Source organism: Lonchura striata, chromosome 6 (assembly GCF_046129695.1).
Source record: "Lonchura striata isolate bLonStr1 chromosome 6, bLonStr1.mat, whole genome shotgun sequence".
Lineage (NCBI taxonomy): Eukaryota > Metazoa > Chordata > Aves > Passeriformes > Estrildidae > Lonchura > Lonchura striata.
In genome coordinates, this window is record NC_134608.1 from 65,780,474 (window position 1) to 65,803,248 (window position 22,775).

Sequence of the window (22,775 nt, forward strand, 5' to 3'; positions counted from 1 at the left end):
TGTCTTTGAGGTATTCCAAGCAACCTCCATCAGCTTCACTGTTCTTCTGCGAGGATGTGCAGGTGGAGCCAGTTTCTGCCTCCTTGACTTAGGCAACAGCACTGTTGCAAATGGAAGGTGAAGGGCAAGGCCACTCACGGAAGTGTCTGCACAACGAAACCATGTGCTGCACCATCTTCCTTTCACAGGAGCAGGAAAGCAGCTTCAGGATTGCCACGGACAAATACAACAATCACAAAGAGTCGACGTCGCAGCAATCGGCTGTGAACTTCTCCATCAGAGCTTTGTGCAGGGAATTCTTCTCAGTGTTGGAGAGCATCATCCAGAGGCGAAAGTGCAGCTGAGCATAAGCCTCCATTGCCTTTCTGTGGGCATCCGGATCTCGGGCCAGGTACTCAAAGAGGTTGAGTGGCTCAACCTTTTGCATTGCTGGCGGCAAGCTGATCTCTGCAGGAAGCTTCTCGTTGCCTAGAACAAAATGGTCCAGGTGTTTCCATTTCAGGCAGAGCTGCATGTATGCCATGATGTCCCACAGCCGCAGTGGAAATTCCTTCCTGCGCCAGTAGACCGGTGGTAAGATGTTTAACACATGCATGACCAGAGTCTTCCAGTTAGAGGTGGAAAAACCTGTGCCGCTCAGCATGCATGTGAAGAGCTGCAGGTATTTCAGGTGCAACCTCTTACATGGTATCTGCCTGGCAATGTGCTGGAAGAATTTTGCCTCCGCCACAGCGAATGTCTCAGGCCATGCTGTTCTTGTGAGGATGTTGGCCTTGGTGGGCTGACTGCTCACAAGGTTACCGGAGTTGCCTTTCTGGGCCTCTAAGGGCTGGTTGACCACAAAGATGTCAGAGTCCCCTTGGCACACCCCAAAAAGCATCTCCACCGACAGGGTCCTCTTGCCTCTGCTCAGCTGGAATTGGCAGGACCGGCTGCAGGGCTGAAACACCAAGTGCCATGAGTATGACTGAGGCACATGCAGCCACGAGCATCTCACCATCTGGAAGAACCAGCGGGAGGTTTTCTCCACATCCAGGTAGGAGCCGGTGCAGAGTGTCTCCAGGAGGCTGCGCTGCTGCTTCCGCCGCAGCTCGTCCTGCGAGTGGTGCAGGAGGCACAACAGCTTCTCGCCCAGCTGCTCGCTCTCACACGTGCACACCAGCTCCACATGGATGCTGAAGGTCCTTGCTGCCGTCTGCCCTGCACTGCTTGGCTCTAGGTAGAAGGTGTGCCCTGGCGGGGGATTCAGTGGGACCAGGACACGGTACACCCCATCCCACTCATGGGGGCTCCAGCCCTCAAAGGCACTGCCCACCCCGATGGCTACTCGAGGCACCGGATCAAAGCTATTGCTCACGCTGTACACAAAGACACGCGTGAAGCTCTCCATCAGCTCAGCTGTCACTGAGCAGCCTCTCTCCAGGTCCTCCACAGGCCACTCTATACCATCCACTAAAAGGATGTCCTTCTCATTCCCAGCATCTTGGGTGTCTTCTCTGTTTTCAATTCCACCACTGGCATTTTCTTCCCTGCCACCATCACTGCCACCTTTTTCACTGGCAGCCACATTACCTTGTTCCTCTTCTTGTCTATCATTATTCTTGTTTCCCTCCACATTCACATCAGCCTGTTATTCATCCTTGTTTCTATCATTGCCATCTTCTGCTATCACATCCTTATTTACTTCCTCAGGTGCAGGAAAACCACTATGGGCAATTTCATTCCCACGTTGATTGCTATCTTCCTGCCCAGTCCAGTCTTTACTTCTTTGGTCATTGGCATGTCTGCTTTCCTGCACCTTCACATCCATGTATTCTTCTGTTCCATCTACATTGTCTTCACCTTCATTTACATCAGTGTTTTTGCCTGCCTTTATAGTAACACTATTGTTTTTTTCTTCATTTCCTTCTCCTTCTTCCTTTCCAGTGTCCTTGTCTTGGTCCACCTGTACATCCTTGTTTTTTTCTTCATTTGCTTCTCTAGATTTTCTTTATTTCCAGCAACATTGCCAGGTTCTTCTTCATTTCCTTCAGTGGTAGTGTCTCCTGGCATATCCCCATCACTCTGTCCTTCTTTCTTTAAGTGATAGCCATTGTCGACATCGCTGTCTTCCTTCACATCATAATTGCCACTGTTGACATCACTGTCCTCCTTCATCTTCACATCATAATTGTCTTCAGTGGCATCATCCTTGTTGCCATCATCCGCAGCCACAGGACTGCCTTCTCTGTCATCTTCAGTGCCGCTGTTTTCTGCCTCCAGAGTCATATCTCTGTCTTCTTCACCTTCCTCTGGATCAGCGGTGTCTTCTTCCTGTTCAGTTATTCTCTCATCTCCCAAGGTCTTGCGGGAGCTCTGGTCCTTGCTGCTGCTGCTGCTGGCCTCACAGCTCCTTCTCCTGCAGCCCAGCCACAGGCCCAAGAGGAGCAGGATGCCAGCAAGAACCCAGAATGGCCACTGCTGCAGGGCACCAAAGAGCATGGCTCCCCAGCCCTCATCCTGCTGCTGCAGGGGCCCCTGCTCCAGCTCCTGCATCAGCCGGGCCATCTCACGCTCCAGCAGCTCCTGACGCTCCCGCATTCTCTGGTGCGTGGCCTCATCCAGCCCATCCCCAGCTGGCTGGGGGTACTGGATCAGGCTTTGCACAAGCACAAACAGCAGTGACAGTAAAGCCATGGTCTGCAGGAGGACACACAGGAGGGGCTCAGTGGGGCCGGAATGGAGACAGTGAGGGGCAGGAGCGGCAGGGATGTGGTGGCAGGAAGGAAAGGGCCCCCGGCAGCTGGCAAGGCTGCACCGCTGCCCCGCGTGCCCCGCGCCCCCAGCAAGGCGCTGCGCCCGGCGCTGGGCCCTGGAGACGGGGCAGCCCCGGGGACCGGCGCTCCTGTCCCAGCCCTCCTCCAGCCCCCTCTCCCCTCTGCTGTGTACTCACCGCTTGCCGAGGCTCTACTGGGGCAGCGGCACCAGCCTGGGGCCTTTTATAGTTGCCCCCATTGTGACACGGCCCCTGTGCTGTCACAGAGCCCAGAGCGCATCACAGGCCAGCCCCGCCCGCCGTCCCAGCCCGGTCATGGAACTCATCATGGCCCCGATGCAGAGAAGAAAGGAACTGAAGTCTTTTTTTGCGTTTCAGGCTCTCTTATGTAGTTTGTCTCACAGACACACAGCACTCCCCCTACCCCAGACTGGATGTGAGACTTCAAAAGGTGATGCATGTCATCTGCATCCTGTTCTGTTTAGCACTTGAGACAAAACACCTCAACACCTCTTTCTGCTGCTGCTGGAAGGGGCAGATGAGATGGCTTGAGCTATGCTAGTAGGAAGCTACCAAAACAGTAATAGCCTCTTCAGCTGCACACTCACTAGGCAGAGGAATTTACCTCAAGGCACATGTTGGACCTGAAGGCACATCTGGAAGTGAAAAAGCATCTTGAGAAAAAATATCTGCGTTTAGTCTCAGAGGAAGAATTTGAGCCACCTCAGAGCATTTCTGTTTTGTTCTATAATTTTGGGGTTGGCGGCTTTTTTTTTTTTTCTTTTTTTTGAGGGCATAATAATTGTAATAAACACTACCAAATGTGAATTTCCCCTCTCCCTTCTTTGATGGAAGACAAGCAATGAAAAAGTGGCAATTGCTCTTTCTCTGCATCTTACTCCAACATTTGCAGTTATTAAAATTTGTATCTTCTTTTCACTAGTCCATCAGTTTGAGGTGATGTCTGCAAATGAATAATAATTTTTCTTACCACTGTATCCTCAGCTTTAAGAGGATTCTCTCCCTTTCATATTCAGATCTTTTATTTTCTGCTTTATGCATCCTTTAAAGACCAGAAGCCTTTTCCCTCTGCTTATTAATTTACTTAGGAAAAGCACATTAATTAAACAGTTACATTTGGTTGGTTGAAGGTTGCCCATGATATTTATTTAGCTGGAGGTTTATCTGGCTGTCAGAATGACTCACTGGAGAGATCACAATTTTATAACAATGCTGGTCAACCAATGTGACCTTCAACAGGACCACCTGTGGTGAACCTTGTGAGCCCGCCTGTGGCACTCATCCCTGCCTTTTCTGGCATGATTTTATATGCTACTGCACCTCAGGCACACAGTATGTAACTTCTGTCAAGCCTTCAAGACACTAGAAGTGTGATTCTGGAAATGCTGATAAATATAAAAGATAAGACTCAGAGATAGCCATGTTACCTCTTCTTCTAAGGTTTCCAGGCCTGTAAACGAGGAGGGACAGGAACAACCAGACAATCAATTTATGGAACACTGAAAAGGTCAAGATATTGTAATATGCTGTATTGCACTGAATCTATGGGATATTAAAATTCAGATGGTTCATTCCTAGAAAATATTTGCAGTTGCACAAATAGAGAAGCACAGATTTCCACCATGGTTGCAATTACACAAACAAATGGATCTACTCCAATTACAGTTCGAGACAAACATCCTTGTGTGAGCTTCTTTGGAGCTTTTATATTTGGAGTACTGAGTTGTTCCACTCAAGCAGAGGAACTTAACCTGATACCAGGGATGGAAGGCTTCTTCCCTTCTTCTTTCTCATAAACAAAATGATGAGAAAACATTAACAGTCAGATCAACCTCTGCTAACCTTTTAACTTCAGCTGTTGATATGATTAAGTCAGGAGCCTCTGTTAGACTATTTTTACCTCTTATTTTCTTTCTCTCCTTTCTGATCCTTAATTTGCACTTGACATTTCAATTGATTTGTTGGGCTAAGGAATTTTGTCACTATTAGCTTTACTTTGACAAACCTCTCTTATTTTAGCATAGAGGGTCCCAGAAATTTAGCTAGGAGCCATTTTGACATAAGGGAAAGATCAGGTTTCTGGTCTATGTGACCCTGTACATTTTACAGGCTTTTGAGGAAAAACTCCTTTTCTACAGGATGCAATTTCTAAACCTCTGGACATTGCTAGTCTAATCGACCCTAAGTGGTGCCCAACATTTTTTAAATCCTTATCAAAATCTGGACCTGCAGTTACAACTGAGGCTGCAGCAGGAACACATGGAGCAGAAAGGGTATTATATGTATCTCGCAGAAAATAGTCTTCTCAGTACATCCCTCCTCTCAGTGCTTGCTTATATTAAGCACTGAAAGTCACAGTTCTCTATACACAGCAGAACCCAACTATTTAGCAAGGAAATAATTTAGCCAGCTAACCCAGACAGAGAATTGAGGCATTACTTCAGGAGAAATGAGGAAGGTGATGTCTGCCATTAGTCTTCAGTTACAAGAAGAAATAAATCCTGTCCCAAATTAAAGCAAGAGTTGCAGACCTCTTGCATTGCGACTACAAACAAAGTTGAAAGAGTATTCTGGCAAGAGCTTCTGAATTTAAATACAGAAATGACACAGGTCACGTGAGAACCAAAGAATGGAAACATTAATAAAGGAAGCAAAACCCTGTCCCTGTCACTCCAAGATGTCTTCTGATATCCATGGCAGAATGGTGAATTTGACAGAAACATTTATGTCTGCCAGGCAGATATCCAGTTATAGGAAAAAATTCTGTTTGTCTATGAAAACGCAGTTTTCAGTAAAAAAGATGAAAAGTAATTTTGAATTTATATAAACAATACAAAATCATTCTTCAGGATATCTTTATGTATCAGGAGGCACATCTTTTATAACACTTTTATTGCTATATTTGTGAATAACTGTTTTGCAGTGCTATTTTAACTCAAATAATTAAGCTTTCCTTCTGTTTTATGTTTAAAAGTTTGGGGGTTGGGGTTTTTTGGCATTTGGAAGCAAGTCAACTGGAGAGCATTTTCTGTGCCATCTGAGGTCAAAAGTAACAGCATGGAGTCAGAGAAGGCTATTCAGCAGGCAATTTGTGTCCTCAGTTGGGTATCCCTTCTGTAGAATGCAGCTGGTATAAACTATACAGGGTCTGGGGCTACAGAAACAGCAGAAATTAAGAAAGTGAATTTTCTAGAAAAGCTTGAAGTATAGAAAACTTTGAGCATGCTGTTAAAGAAGTTGTGAGTTTGGTTCAGGGGACTGCAGAGTTGATCCCTTCTTCAGTCATATTTCAGTTGTTAATACAAGAGGAAATAGATCTTTTGATCACTTTTTCCTGTTAATAATCTGTTTTTAAACACTTCTAATAGATTGTTTTGCACTCATAGTATGATAAAAAACACAATTCTTGAAAAAATCAGCTACATGTGAAAATTAGATTTGGAAATAATGGTGCTTCTTTACAAGTGTTGAAGTAGTTCTCTCTTCTTTGAGTAACTCCAGCTTTAGAGCAGGTATTTGAAAGTTACTAGTGAATCATACCTATGTCCTTCACCATTCTAAACAGACATCTGCACTTTGAACCACTTTGGAAGCCTCAGCTGTTATGTGCAGTGCCTTCTCCATAAATAGCCAAAAGTTAGGGTGCTGGAGACTCCATCTTCACTGAGAAAATCCATTCTAAAACTTGCTGAAACTATTACTATCTAATCCCCAGCTTCTAAAGGTGTTTCTTTTTATCCCCATTCATTCTTTGTACCCAGCCTGAGCTCTGGGGGTGCCAGGGGTTCTGGAGGTCCCATTTGTATTCCTAAAGCTGCCATAACCCCCTGGAGGATCTTTCCTGTAAAATGAGTGCTGCTCTCTGAGTCTATGGCTTCCACAATCCCTTTTATTGGAATTATGTCTTTTAGAAATGCCTTAGTAAGTGATCCAGTGGTTGCTGAGCAATCAGAATTGCTTTTGCCCCCCTGTTATGTGAGATGGTGTCACCAGAAGATATTGAAGCCTTCCTGCTCAGGGCATTTCAGTGCCAGGCTCTTACAAGCACACACAGCTGTGCTGATTGAGCTGACCATGGGGGGTAACCTGCGCTTTGTCTGATTCCCTTTCCTCAATAACAGCGTGTCTTGGAACTCTGTTCCCTTCTGCTGCCCTTGAAGAGCCATCCAGAAACACATTTTCTGCCTCAGGCCAGGCAATGTCTCCTGAATCTCCCCCAGGCTGGGTCTGGAGCTGTGTCACTTGAATGCAGTGCTGGGTTTCTTCCCAGCCCCTCTGTGAGCTGTTCAAACAGGAGGCTGGGTTAAACCCTTCCCCTGTCCTCAGTTCTGAATCCTCCTGTGGCACTGCACAAGTTTCACACTGTAATAACCGAGCACTGCTCATCCATTGCGAGGCTCTTTTGGTTATCAAAGCTTGAACTTGATGGCAGACTGGAACAGTTGGAGATCCTGTTGTCATCATGTTTTGGGCCTCAGTTCCCGTTGAAGCTGTGGCTGCACAATTCTGCAGACAATGAGGCCACTGTGGCCACTGGGTGAAACATTTTGGCCCAAGAATTCCTTTGGCATGGCCCTGTTTAACATTCCCCTACAATTCCAATTTCTTTTCTGAGTCTGGAAGCGCCACAGCTGAGGCATCAATATTTTTGGTTGTTCATTTTCTCAAGTTTTGCTCTCTTTCTCCTGTCCATACCACAGCATGGAGGCTGTCTGAGGTTAAAAAGTCCTACAGTGTTCTGGCTGGAACAGAGAATCCTCAACCCAGGCTGTGTAATTCCCTATTTATCCTCAAAATTGTCTCAGCTCCTTTTTGGTCCAGGGAAATGTTACTTCTGAGATTGCCCAGTGCCTCTCTGGGTCAATTCACCAGGAATCTTCAGTCCCAGTATTTCCCAAATATTTAACCTTTTTCTCCACCATTTGCCGTTTGTTTTTTTTTTTTTCCCCAATACTCAAAAGATATTTTTAGCCAGGAAATTCAGCCATTTCACTGGGGCTTTGTCTACCACTTGTTCTTGTCCTCCTCATTGGAGACATCTGATTCCCTGACTGGCAGGATAGGAGTGCTGTAGGGAGACATCCCTGGCTCCAAGAGCCCTGCCTTTAGCAGGGGCTCCATACCAGGCTGTGAGCCCTTCCTTCCCTCCCCTGGAACAGGGTGTTGCTTTTAGACACCACTTGTCCTGGTTGCTTCAAACTAATTTGGAGAGGCTCCCCATCAAAGTCTCCCCCTGGGGCTGCCCACACCTCTGGGTTCCCTTCAGCACAGGCCTTGCCAGACATTTGACCCAAAGGTACAGCAGCAATAGCCTCTGTGTCACCTTTTACAATATTAAAATGCCACCATGAAATTCCTTCCTAGTCAATTACAATCAGAGTAGGAAGAAAAAGAAATTAGTTTATTTCAAACCTACCCGGCACAGCTACTAACAGTGATTGAACAAGTGATACCAGCTCAACTTTCCCATTTATTCCTTTAATAATGAAAACATTCCTTTACAATTTTCCCCCCTTAGGTGTAAGATTCAGAGTGGATGGAGAGGCCCCTGTGTCCATCAGGAGAGGTGTGGAAAAAATGACGGGAGACAAGTCCATTCTATAATGTCAACAAGTCTCAGTTTATTTCAAGCACACATGTACAGTTATACCCATCATAATGAATCTCATGCATATTGCAAAACTTAGGCTCATCATTGGTGTACGAAAAACAGGTCAATCCCGCCTTTGGAGCTTTCTAAGCTTGCTTTGTTTTCCCTTACATTTATCTTTTTGCTGATTATTCTACTGTTGGGAACCAGCTTAGCCAAGGACATAAGATATTATTGCTACATCTGCTATTGCTGCACTGTGCAATTTTCAGCTACTGCTTCACTAACTGCACGTAGTCATGTCCTTTCTCACGAAGCCATTCATCCACAAAACTCTCCATATTTCCCCCGTTTTTGTTTTGGACCATTAAGTTAGTTGTCCACATCTTTTGAACCATGCGTTCTACCAGCTTCTGAAGACAGTTAAACAGACAGGGCAAGATCAGCAAGAGTAGGAAAACAACAATCATTATTCCTACTGCATACATGATAAAAGTTCTTAGCCAAGGACCTATCCCTAAACTTTTAAGCCATTCTTCTATCCCCAGACCATCTTCTTCTTTTAATTGATGAAGGCCTTGTTGTAGTTCTTTAATCTTAGCATGTATTGATACAGAATGATCAGAAAGATTCATACAACACATTCCTTCAAATTCCTCACATCCATGTCCCTGGGCTAACAACAAAAAATCAATGGCTGCTCTGTTCTGTAGTACGGCATGATTTACACTTTGTACATCCATAGCAAGCATAGCTAAAACCTCTGATGTTTTGTTAAGTTCATCTTTAGTCCAGCATCCCAATTGTTCAGCTAACATCATAGCCTTTCTGGCAGCTCCTCCTGGTAACAGGGTTGCCACTATTACCTGTTTCAAAGTACTCCAAAATTGAGGTTGTCCAACCTGATCACATTCTAAGTCATGCACATCACGCCTCTTCCTTGTCTTCCCTAGCCTGTCCCATTGCATTAGCACTGATATATTAGGATGGAACAGCGCTAGTTTTCCTAGGTAACAGGGTCCCCCTTGTGGTTTTACCGGTATTCCATTTCAAGCTCTATCTCCACAGATCAAAAATACACCCTTTGGCAACCTTAAGGTTTGTTTATCTTGGAACCATCACAGTTAGAATATAACTGCGATGCTACCCTACCTGAGTCCAATGAAGAGTCCAGAGAAGCCCATTTGTCTCTTGGGTTATTTACACTCTGCAAATTCAATGGAACAAAGCTAAACCATCCTCCTGTTGAAACATTCCCTAAACTAGCATTAGCACTTCCAAAGAGATCTAATTCCTCTGGTGGAGATTGCAATGTTTCTTTAAGTGACAGTACCAACAAACATTGCCTATAGCCATCTCGTTGAGCTTCTGTGTAATCAATATTCTTTTCTGGCCCTTTCACCTTTGCAAAATTCTTGCAAAGCGTCTGATTTTTTATTAATCCACAAAATTCTTCTGGTCTCCAGACAGGAACACCTGTTAGGCAGGTACGAATTGGATTTGTCACTCCTCCCAAGCTAAGGCATAGCGAACTTTGATTCGTTATGTTAGCCAAGGTTGCCCTGATATTTTCTCTGGGCTGATTAAATTGTATTAGTCTATAACAAAGATTAGTCAAAAGAACAGGATAGATTATCCACCTTATTGCTCTCATGATTTCTTCTGCTTGAATTTTAATTTTAATGTCTGCACATATTTAATAAGCTTATCTAATTCTATGTCTGGATTTCCTACTACCGGTTTTCCTAAATAAGATCTTATAGATACCTTCACTTGCTTTTGATACCTTGTTGATAAAACTTTTGAATTTGCTTGCTTAATTAATCTATCACAAGTGTGTTCTGCTTCCCACCTATAAAAAGCTAATATCTTTTGTTCTGGTGCTTCAAATAACTGTAAAGCTATAGCAACTCCTAAGCCTGTGTCTCGTATTAAATCTCTCTGCCAAGAATCTCCTCGTTTTTGAAAGTCACAATGTTTACACCAAAAATGTCGTTTTAAAAATACTTGATCTTCCCAGTATGTTTTTCCACATCCCCCACAAACAAAAGCAATCCAACTGTTACAATTAAAATTCCCACAACTAAGACACTTAGGATTCTTTGGTCCTGGAATATGAACAGTCTGTAAAGCCTCAATAGCTGTAACAATTGCCGTAAAAGTTAACTCTGAAGGCAAAAATTGGTCAATCACTGGGGAAAGTCCTCTTATCTCTTGAAGAATAGGTCCCACTGTGCGAATCAGCTTCTCTTTAATTCTCCTCTGGTCCTGATCCGTCAGGCGAGCTAAGAGACAACTCATCCAGAGCTGGTTTCGTCCATTTCGCCGGCACCCAGAGTGAACCTGTAGGGGTGGAAACACAAAGATATCCACTTCCCCAATATAGGACCTTTGCTGGGTTCTGCCAAATACCTGTTTTAGGGTCCCTATACCTGACCCATACTTCTTTGCCCTTTTTGCTCATTTCTTTCTGTGCATAATGTACCATTGCAGGTGGTGCCTCTGAATCCCCAAATACACACAAATGATTAAGAACAAAGAGCACTTTCATTAACCTTTCCTGAACATCTCCAATCTCTCTATGTTTTTCCAGATAGCTCTTCAAAGTTCCATTTGCCCTTTCTACAATTGCTTGTCCAGTGGGAGAGTGTGCTATTCCTGTAACGTGCTTAATTCCCCATGATTTTAAAAATCTATTCACCCTGCCACCAATGTATGCAGGACCATTGTCTGTCTTAATCTGCTTTGGCACTCCCATTACTGCAAAACAACTACACAAATGCCTTATAACATGTAATGCTTTTTCTCCAGCTTGAGCTGTTGCCCAGATGTATTTACTATATGTATCTATAGTAACATGAACATATTTCAAGGGACCAAAACTATTTACATGAGTAACACCCATCTGCCAGAGTTCATTAGATGAAGGACCTCGTGGGTTAACTCCCCATCCAATGCCATGACCCCCATTATGATGACTACAGGTAGGACAAGCTCTAACTATAGCAGTGGCATCTACATGGGATATTCCAAACTCCCGTTGTAACCCTTTTGCATTCTGATGAAACATAGAATGTGCCTCCCTAGCAAGCATTTGCCCTGATAAAGGAGAAGTTTGAGTCACTGTGACGAGCTTATCTGCCCGAGCATTACCCTCTCCTAAGCCAATTTCCCATTTGTGACTTCTTATATGGATGATAGCATAAGGATGTTTTCAGATTTTTACTGCTTTTTGAAGTTGTATGAACAGTTCAAATAGTCTCTGATTCCGTACTTCCTTGATAGCAGCATCCTCTATTCTTTCTACAACACCAACTACATACAAGGAGTCTGTAACAATATTCAAAGGCCCCTTTGGGACTGTTAGAGCCCAAATCACAGCTGCTAACTCCAAGGTCTGAAGGGTCATTTGCAGTAAGGATTTCATGATTCCAGACTTCCTGCTCCTGCCATGTAATTGCTGCTGTTCTTGACCTCTTCCCTGAATCTGTGTATGCCGTTATTGCACCAGGATTCGGTTCCTTTTCTCGCTGTGGCCATACCATCCAACTCAATTTTCCAATCCACTGTAATGGAGGATTTTTAATACTTTCAGTTATGACAGCACCTCCTACTCCTAACAGAGCTTCCTGCAGTTCTTCACTATTGGCCAAATACCATTGTAAAGAGTCCTTTTTCATAGGAATCTGTATTAGTTCAGGCTCTCGCCCATCAACCTGAAAAATTCTCTCATGACCCCGTTTTACCAAAGCTGCTAACAGTTCAATTTTTGAAATTAAAGTCTTTGTTTGCTGAAGTGGAGGGGTGTTTAGCCATTCTAACACCCTGATCTCCCCTGTTTTTGTTTCTAGTTGGGTTAAAGCCCCCAGCAAATGTTTTTCACCACGCCATATAGTGAGATTAAGCGGGATTCCCAGTATTCGTCGATGTACACGACCCTGAACCACACAGTCTGTAATTTGCTGAAGAGTTCTTTTCTGCTGAGGATTAAGGGTCACTGATGCTGTTGGGTCTGTGCCCTTCAATAAGGGTCTAAGAGAATCCAACAGTTCATTTGGAAGGCCCACTATAGGTTTAAGCCATTGTAAATCACCTAGTAATTTCTGAGCATCATTTAAAGTAAAAATCTGTGTTTTCAGTTTTAATTTTTGAGGCGTTACCAAGCTTTGAGACAATGTCCATCCCAGGTATTTCCAAGGAGGAGTTAACTGTATTTTCTCTGGGGCTACAACAAGCTTAAAACGTTCCAGCAAATTTTGTACATGCTTAACCTGTTGACTCGTAAATGATTTAGGTTGAGCAATCAAAATATCATCCATATAGTGATAAATAATAGCTAGTGGCCACTGTTGCCTCAATAGTTGTAATGCAGAATCTACGTAAAGTTGACATAAAGTAGGGCTGTTACACATGCCTTGAGGCAAAACCGTCCACTCAGATCTTTGATCTGGACCTTCTCTGTTCAGACCTGGCAAAGTAAATGCAAAGCGCTTTGTATCCCTGTCATGCAAAGCTATTGTAAAAAAGCAATCTTTGAGATCTATTATCAATAGAGGCCATCCTTCAGGTAACATTGCTGGATTAGGCAGACCTGGCTGTAGTGCACCCATTGGTTCCATCTGTTTATTAACCTCCCTTTTCAAAGTCCATTGCTTTACCCATATAGGCTCATTACTTTTCCAAGTTATGGGAATCGGGAAAGTCCAAGCAATGGCTATTATCCCAAAGGGTGCTCATTTGTCAGGACAACCCCTAGCTGTGCAAAAATGTCTCACCCAATTAGGCATTGCTCCGTAGGTGGCAATTGAACAATAGAAAATATTGCTTTTATGACTTTACCATCTATTGAGACAGTAAGAGGTGGCGAGCGACTTGCAAGAGTTAAACCTCCAACCCCTGTTACTGCTGTAGCAGCTGGCTGTAAGGGCCAATGTGCAGGCCAACACTGTGGTGCAATAATACTTGAATCAGCACCTGTATCCAGCAAACCTGTAAGCATGCATTTTTGTCCCTTATACTCCAACAAAACCTCTTTTCTTGGCCTGTCATTCAGATCCAAAGTTAATAGAGTCAGTCCTCCTGTAGATCCAAATCCATCTCCCCCATGACTCACAGCCTTCTGTGAGGATACAGCCTTAGTAACTTGCTCCAGAGGAACCAATTAAGCAATCCTTTGTCCTTAGTTAATCCGAATAGAAGGAAATGGAGTATGAACCATAATCATGATCTCGCCAGTATGGTCTGCATCAATGACACCAGGCAGCACAAATAATCCAAGCATAGAGGCCAACGATCTTCCCAATAACAAAGCTCCCATTGTCCTGCCCTCGATTATAACAGGTTCATTAACTCCAATGGGGACCTTCTGCGGCTGTGGTGTCATTAAAGTCACTTCTACTGCGGCTGCCAAGTCCATCCCGAGGCTCTCTCTTGTGGGTGAACGCAAGGTGTCCTGTTGGACAAGCTGGAGCAGCTATTTGTGTCGGAGCGCGGCTGCTCTTGTTTGCGCTGTTTCAGGCGTTTCCCGGTCTCCTCTTACAGGCAGCAATGTTATGAGTATCCGATTTGCACTTAGGACACCATACTCCAGCAGCAGACCATTCTCGCCGAACGTGTCCTGTCCCTCCACATCGGAAACATCTCATACGGCCGCCGTAAAGACTTCCCTGGGTTGCTACCAACGCTTGGAGGGGTGCAAGAGCAGCTAACACTTGTGTCTGTGAAGCTAACATCTGTGTCTGTGAAGCTTTTGCCTGCTCTTTTAATCCCTCCCCCAGCTCTTTAATAGCCTCAACTAAAAATGCCTGCTGCCCCGTTGGTATAGTAGCCATCCTCTCTAATGCATCTTCTATAGTCCAATTAGCTCCTAATGTGTTTAGCACACTTCTTGTAGAAGCATTACAATTTTGCAAAGCACACTGCTTCAACAATAATCCACGCATTAACTCAGGCACTCCAGCTCTCTCTATTGCTGCCGCTGCCTTATCAATAAACGCTCCAGAAGTCTCATCCCTTCCTTGTTTAATTCCCATATATGCTGGCAAACCTCCCGGGTCTTTCACCTTATCTATAGCTCTTCGAGCTAGTTGCATTGCCTCTCGACACTTCTCAGGTCATAGCATAGCTTGTGCCTCAGTGTGAAAATATGGTCCTAAGCCCATCAATTCATCTACAATTACTCCATGAAGAGGATTTCCAGGCTGCCTTTGTATAGCTACAGCTTCATTAACTTCTGCCTGCCAGTGTGCACCAAACAGAAGTCTCTGATGCGGCGAGAAAATAAGCTTAGCAAGACTTCTACAATCTCCTGGTAACAATATATTAGTACTCCAAACATAATCCAGTATCTGCCTAGCCGGTTCACTAGTAACTCCAAATTGACTCACTGTAGCTCGCAACTGTGACAACAATTTCCAATCTAACGGTGTAATCTGAGCTGTTAACCCCCCGCCTGCCTGCTGCTGAAAAATTACAGGACAAGCCAGTTCCGCTGCCAGCTCCAAAGCCTGCCCATCTCCTTTGTCCAGCTCCTGTCTTGCCAAAGTCGCCCAAACTTCCCTCCGTTCCCTGGCCAGAGCCTCCGTTAGGTCAGACTCTGCCGTAGGGGTCGGCTCACTGACAGACAAACCTTGACAAACCGGCGATCTCTGTTCTGAGGGGGCTGAAGGAGCCGTGGGCTCACAACACGACTCTGTTTCCGTGTCCTCAGGCACGGGTCGCAATGGAGGTAACTCCACTGTAGACACAGCAGGTGGCATGGATACACCAGGCAACCAGTCCTCCCCACTATAACCTCTATTTTTCTCTAGTGCTGAAGTTCTCTGTTCAGAAGCTTTCTTTTCTGCCTGATGTTGTAATAACTCATTGTGAACTACCTTCCACCACTTTCCCAACTTTTTAGCTGTCTTATCATCATCTAAAACTTCCTCCCACAGTTTATCCCCAAACTTATGCCACTCAGACAACTCATGTACTGTATGAGGATTTACAAAGAACCCCTTAGAATACCCATATGTTAATAACCCTGGCAGATCTTTTTGCAAATCAATGCCTTTAATCTGCCTTCTCTGCAAGAATGCAGTAAATAAATCATATGCTGCTTGCCTCTCCATACCTATATTGTCAGCGCTGTTGCAGCCCTCAAAGGTCGTCGGCAGCACGTATTGGCCAGGCTTGCCTCTGCAGTCACCTGGGGCACAGTGCACTCTGTTTCAATTCAGCACTTTTGCCGTCCTGGCTGCATCAGGACCCGAACCCTTTTTCGTCACTCCACCGTGGCGCCTATCATGTTGATCGGGTCACCATTTTGTGGAAAAAATGACGGGAGACAAGTCCATTCTATAATGTCAACAAGTCTCAGTTTATTCCAAGCACACATGTACAGTTACACCCATTATAATGAAGCTCATGCATATTGCAAAACTTAGGCTCATCAATGGTGTATTAAAAACAGGTCAACCCCGCCTTTGGAGCTTTCTAAGCTTGTTTTGTTATCCCTTACATTTATCTTTTTGCTGACCATTCTACTGTTGGGAACCAGCTTACCCAAGGACATAAGATATTATTGCTACATCTGCTATTGCTGCACTGTGCAATTTTCAGCTACTGCTTCACTAACTGCACGTAGTCATGTCCTTTCTCACAAAGCCATTCATCCACAAAACTCTCCATAAAATGCAGCCTCAAATATCCCCATAATCCAACCAGGAGCCCCCCAAAGCTTCCCCTTCTACCACAAGCCCATGGTGAGAGAGAAATCAGAGTAGAAGTCCTGTGATTTTGGGAACAATCCTGAAATTCTGGGAAAAACTCCAAAATCCTTGGGAAAAAACCCAAATCCAGCCTCTATTATCCCTAAAATCCACCCTAAAACTCCCCAAAGCTTCCCCTTCTGGGACAAACCCATGGTAACAGCAGAATCTTCAGAAAAATACACCAATTTTGGGAACAATCCTGAAATTCTTGGAAAAAACCCACAAAATTCAATTTGGAACCCACCCAAAATCCCGTGGGAAACACCCAAATCCAGCCAGGAACCCCCCAGAATTCACCCTGAATCTCCCAAACCTTCCCCTTCTACCCCACAGTGAGATCCAAATCCAGGGGAGAATCCACAGATCCTTGGGAAAACAGGAAAATTTGGGAAAAAGCCTGAAATCCGGGGAAGAAACAGAAATCCAGCCAGAAATCCACTCCCAATCCCCTGGGAAGGACCCCAGACCCCTGTTGGAACCTCCTAAATTCCTCTAAATTCCTCCAAAATCCTGCTGAAATTACCCAAATTCCTTCTAGGATATGGAGAGTTTTGTGGATGAATGGCTTAGTGAGAAAGGACATGACTACGTGCAGTTAGTGAAGCAGTAGCTGAAAATTGCACAGTGCAGCAATAGCAGATGTAGCAATAATATCTTATGTCCTTGGCTAAGCTGGTTCCCAACAGTAGAATGTTCAGCAAAAAGATAAATGTAAGGGAAAACAAAGCAAGCTTAGAAAGCTACAAAGGCGGGGTTGACCTGTTTTTCATACACCAATGATGAGCTTAAATTTTGCAATATGCATAAGCTTCATTATAACGTGTATAACTATACATGTGTGCTTGAAATAAACTGAGACTTGTTGACATTATAGAATGGACTTGTCTCCCGTCATTTTTTCCACAAAATGGTGACCCGATCGACGTGATAGGCGCCACGGTGGAGTGACGAAAAAGGGTTCGGGTCCTGATGCAGCCAGGACGGCAAAAGTGCTGAATTGAAATAGAGTGCACCGTGCCCCAGGTGACTGCAGGGGCAAGTCTGGCCGATACGTGCTGCCGACGACCTTTGAGGGCTGCAACAGCGCTGACAATATAGGTATGGAGAGGCAAGCAGCATATGATTTATTTACTGCATTCTTGCAGAGAAGGCAGATTAAAGGCATTGATTTGCAAAAAGATCTGCCAGGGTTATTAACATATGGGTATTCTAAGGGGTTCTTTGTAAATCCTCATACAGTACATGAGTTGTCTGAGTGGCATAAGTTTGGGGATAAACTGTGGGAGGAAGTTTTAGATGATGATAAGACAGCTAAAAAGTTGGGAAAGTGGTGGAAGGTAGTTCACAATGAGTTATTACAACATCAGGCAGAAAAGAAAGCTTCTGAACAGAGAACTTCAGCACTAGAGAAAAATAGAGGTTATAGTGGGGAGGACTGGTTGCCTGGTGTTTCCATGCCACCTGCTGTGTCTACAGTGGAGTTACCTCCATTGCGACCTGTGTCTGAGGACACGGAAACAGAGTCACGTGAGCCCACAGCTCCTCCAGCCCCCTCAGAACAGAAATCGACAGTTTGTCAAAGTTTGTCAGTAAGCCGATCCCTAGGGCAGAGTCTGACCTAACGGAGGCTCTGGCCAGGGAATGGAGGGAAGTTTGGGCGACTTTGGCAAGACAGGAGCTGGACAAAGGAGATGGGCAGGCTTTGGAACTAGCAGCAGAACTGGCTTGTCCTGTAATTTTTCAGCAACAGGCAGGCAGAGGGTTAACAGCTCAGATTACACCGTTAGATTGGAAGTTATTGTCACAGTTGCGAGCTACAGTGAGTCAATTTGGAGTTACTAGTGAACCGGCTAGGCAGATATTGGATTATGTTTGGAGTACTAATATATTGTTACCAGGAGATTGTAGAAGTCTTGCTAAGCTTATTTTCTCGCCGCATCAGAGACTTCTGTTTGGTGCACACTGGCAGGCAGAAGTTAATGAAGCTGTAGCTATACAAAGGCAGCCTGGAAATCCTCTTCATGGAGTAACTGTAGATGAATTGATGGGCTTAGGACCATACTTTCGCACTGAGGCACAAGCTATGCTAGGACCTGAGAAGTGTCGAGAGGCAATGCAACTAGCTCGAAGGGCTATAGATAAGGTGAAAGACCCGGGAGGTTTGCCAGCGTATATGGGAATTAAACAAGGAAGGGATGAGACTTCTGGAGCGTTTATTGATAAGGTAGCGGCAGCAATAGAGAGAGCTGGAGTGCCTGAGTTAATGCGTGGATCATTGTTGAAGCAGTGTGCTTTGCAAAATTGTAATGCTTCTACAAGAAGTGTGCTAAACACATTAGGAGCTAATTGGACTATAGAAGATGCATTAGAGAGGATGGCTACTATACCAACGGGGCAGCAGGCATTTTTAGTTGAGGCTATTAAAGAGCTGGGGGAGGGATTAAAAGAGCAGGCAAAAGCTTCACAGACACAAGTGTTAGCTGCTCTTGCACCCCTCCAAGCGTTGGTAGCAACCCAGGGAAGTCTTTACGGCGGCCGTATGAGATGTTTCCGATGTGGAGGGACAGGACACGTTCGGCGAGAATGGTCTGCTGCTGGAGTATGGTGTCCTAAGTGCAAATCGGATACCCATAACATTGCTGCCTGTAAGAGGAGACCGGGAAACGCCTGAAACAGCGCAAACAAGAGCAGCCGCGCTCCGACACAAATAGCTGCTCCAGCTTGTCCAACAGGACACCTTGCGTTCACCCACAAGAGAGAGCCTCGGGATGGACTTGGCAGCCGCAGTAGAAGTGACTTTAATGACACCACAGCCGCAGAAGGTCCCCACTGGAGTTAATGAACCTGTTATAATCGAGGGCAGGACAATGGGAGCTTTGTTATTGGGAAGATTGTCGGCCTTGTCCTGGGTTGTAAAATAAGCTTGTATTCTATTTGCCATCTGTTGAAGGCAAACCTGTTGGACAGGTTTTGTTATCTCTCCCAAAGACAATGGTTTGCCCCGTAGAGGCAATGGTTTGTTTATACACTATTGATTGACTCACTGCCGGGCTGGTAAATGTAACACCGTGAGGGGTCCCACCCAGAGGGGGAAGCCAAGCACTCTATTATTGGATAAAGGGGTAGCTTTTGGGGAGAGAAGCAGCTCGCTCTCTCTCTTCGCGGGATTCCCGGAGAAGCAGCTCTCTTCGGCGGCACTCGCAGCGAAGCAGCCGGCGCGCGCTGAGGCGACGGCGGCGGAGTTCAGAGGCAACCCCGGCACAGAGGAGGACCGGCCCCACTGCCACCAGATCTTCAGAGGAAAACTATACCCTTCTAAAGATCACCACTGCAGCTGCAATTCATCAGCCACTGCAAGGGAAGCAATTGTCCCAGCAGAACTGCCACTGGCACCCCGACTCCTCAGATTCTGGACTTTTTTCACTGGTTTTGTTTGTACCGATTGCATTTGCCTTTTTAAATTGTTGTCTAGTTTTCTCCTAGTAAAGAATTGTTACTCCCATTCCCATATCTTTGCCTGAGAGCCTTTTAATTTAAAGATCCTGGTAATTCAGAGGGAGGGGGGTTTGCCGTTCTCCACTGCACAGGAGGCTTTGCCCTCTTTCACAGACTCCTGTCTTGTCGAACCAAGACAGCCTCTATGCTTGGATTGTTTGTGCTGCCTGGTGCCATTGATGCAGACTATACTGGTGAAATCATGATTATGGTTCATACTCCATTTCCTCATATTTGGATTAATAAAGGACAAAGGATTGCTCAATTAGTTCCTCTGGAGCAAGTTACTAAAGCTGTATCCTCACAGAAGGCTGTGAGCCATGGGGGAGATGGATTTGGATCTACAGGAGGCTTGACTCTATTAACTTTGGATCTGAATGACAGGCCAAGAAAAGAGGTTTTGTTGGAGTATAAGGGACAAAAATGCATGCTTACAGGTTTGCTGGATACAGGTGCTGATTCAAGTATTATTGCACCACAGTGTTGGCCTGCACATTGGCCCTTACAGCCAGCTGCTACAGCAGTAACAGGGGTTGGAGGTTTAACTCTTGCAAGTCGCTCGCCACCTCTTACTGTCTCAATAGATGGTAAAGTCATAAAGGCAATATTTCCTGTTGTTCAATTGCCACCTACGGAGCAATGCCTAATTGGGTGAGACATTTTTGCACAGCTAGGGGTTGTCCTGACAAATGAGCACCCTTTGGGATAATAGCCATTGCTTGGACTTTCCCGATTCCCATAACTTGGAAAAGTAATGAGCCTATATGGGTAAAGCAATGGACTTTAAAAAGGGAAAGTCTGCAACATGCTCATGCCTTGGTCACTGAAGTCAGGGAAATATCATTTGCTACATGACTTGCGGGAGGTTAATAAACAGATGGAGCCAATGGGTGCACTACATCCAGGTCTGCCTAATCCAGCAATGTTACCTGAAGGATGGCCTCTATTGATAATAGATCTCAAACATTGCTTTTTTACAATAGCTTTGCATGACAGGGATACAAAGTGCTTTGCATTTACCTTGCCAGCTCTGAACAGAGAAGGTCCAAATCAACGATTTGAATGGACGGTTTTGCCTCAGGGTATGCGTAACAGCCCTACTTTATGTCAACTTTACGTAGATTCTGCATTACAACCATTGAGGCAACAGTGGCCACTAGCTATTATTTATCACTATATGGATGATATTTTAATTGCTCAACCTAAATCATTTACGAGTCAACAGGTTAAGCATGTACAAAATTTGCTAGGACGTTTTAAGCTTGTTGTAGCCCCAGAGAAAATACAGTTAACTCCTCCTTAGAAATATCTAGGATGGACATTGTCTAAAAACTTGGTAACAGCTCAAAAATTAGAACTGAAAACACAGATTTTTACTTTAAATGATGCTCAGAAATTACTAGGTGATTTACAATGGCTTAAACCTATAGTGGGCCTTCCAAATGAACTGTTGGATTCTCTTAGACCCTTGTTGAAGGGCACAGACCCAACAACACCGGTGACCCTTAATCCTCAGCAGAAAAGAACTCTTCAGCAAATTACAGACTGTGTGGTTCAGGGTCGTGTACATCGGCGAATGCTGGGAATCCCACTTAATCTCACTATATGGCATGGTGAAAAACATTTGCTGGGGGCTTTAACCCAGCTAGAAACAAAAAAAGGGGAGATCAGGGTGTTAGAATGGCTATCCCCTCCACTTCAGCAAACAAAGACTTTAATTTAAAAAATTGAACTGTTAGCAGCTTTGGTAAAACGGGGTCATGAGAGAATTTTTCAGGTTGATGGGCGAGAGCCTGAACTAATACAGCTTCCTATGAAAAAGGACTCTTTACAATGGTATTTGGTCAATAGTGAAGAATTGCAGGAAGCTCTGTTAGGAGTAGGAGGTGCTGTCATAACTGAAAGTATTAAAAATCCTCCATTAGAGAGGATTGGAAAATTGAGTTGGATGGTTCGGCCACAGCAAGAAAAGGAGCCGATTCCTGGTGCAATAACGGCATACACAGATGCAGGGAAGAGGTCAAGAACAGCAGCAATTACATGGCAGGAGCAGGGAGTCTGGAATCATGAAATCCTTACTGCAAATGACCCTTCAGACCTTGGAGTTAGCAGCTGTGATTTGGGCTCTAACAGTCCCAAAGGGGCCTTTGAATATTGTTACAGACTCCTTGTATGTAGTTGGTGCTGTAGAAAGAATAGAGGATGCTGCTATCAAGGAAGTACGGAATCAGAGACTATTTGAACTGTTCATACAACTTCAAAAAGCAGTAAAAATCCGAAAACATCCTTATGCTATCTTTCATATAAGAAGTCACAAATGGGAAATTGGCTTAGGAGAGGGTAATGCTCGGGCAGATAAGCTCGTCACAGTGACTCAAACTTCTCCTTTATCAGGGCAAATGCTTGCTAGGGAGGCACATTCTATGTTTCATCAGAATGCAAAAGGGTTACAACAGGAGTTTGGAATATCCCATGTAGATGCCACTGCTATAGTGAGAGCTTGTCCTACCTGTAGTCATCATAATGGGGGTCATGGCATTGGATGCGGAGTTAACCCACCAGGTCTTTCATCTAATGAACTCTGGCAGATGGATGTTACTCATGTAAATAGTTTTGGTCGCTTGAAATATGTTCATGTTACTATAGATACATATAGTAAATACATCTGGGCAACAGCTCAAGCTGGAGAAAAAGCATTACATGTTATAAGGCATTTGTGTAGTTGTTTTGCAGTAATGGGAGTGCCAAAGCAGATTAAGACAGACAATGGTCCTGCATACATTGGTGGCAGGGTGAATAGATTTTTAAAATCATGGGGAATTAAGCACGTTACAGGAATAGCACACTCTCCCACTGGACAAGCAATTGTAGAAAGGGCAAATGGAACTTTGAAGAGCTATCTGGAAAAACATAGAGAGATTGGAGATGTTCAGGAAAGGTTAATGAAAGTGCTCTTTGTTCTTAATCATTTGTGTGTATTTGGGGATTCAGAGGCACCACCTGCAATGGTACATTATGCACAGAAAGAAATGAGCAAAAAGGGCAAAGAAGTATGGGTCAGGTATAGGGACCCTAAAACAGGTATTTGGCAGAACCCAGCAAAGGTCCTATATTGGGGAAGTGGATATCTTTGTGTTTCCACCCCTACAGGTTCACTCTG

The 22,775-nt window shown here is 44.6% G+C and overlaps 1 protein-coding gene across 1 annotated transcript; it reads right to left on the reverse strand.

Annotated features, from left to right (window-relative positions):
- Positions 1-172: 172 nt before the first annotated feature.
- On the reverse strand, positions 173-21,185 carry LOC144246556 (uncharacterized). Its single transcript, XM_077784466.1, is given in 10 exon segments — positions 173-1,945; positions 2,005-2,377; positions 2,459-2,679; positions 10,599-10,709; positions 11,641-11,696; positions 13,206-13,284; positions 14,995-15,102; positions 17,606-17,623; positions 18,651-18,763; positions 21,158-21,185. Coding segments are annotated over 10 exon segments (2,820 nt in total). The 3' UTR covers positions 173-232.
- Between the last annotated feature and the right edge of the window lie 1,590 nt (positions 21,186-22,775).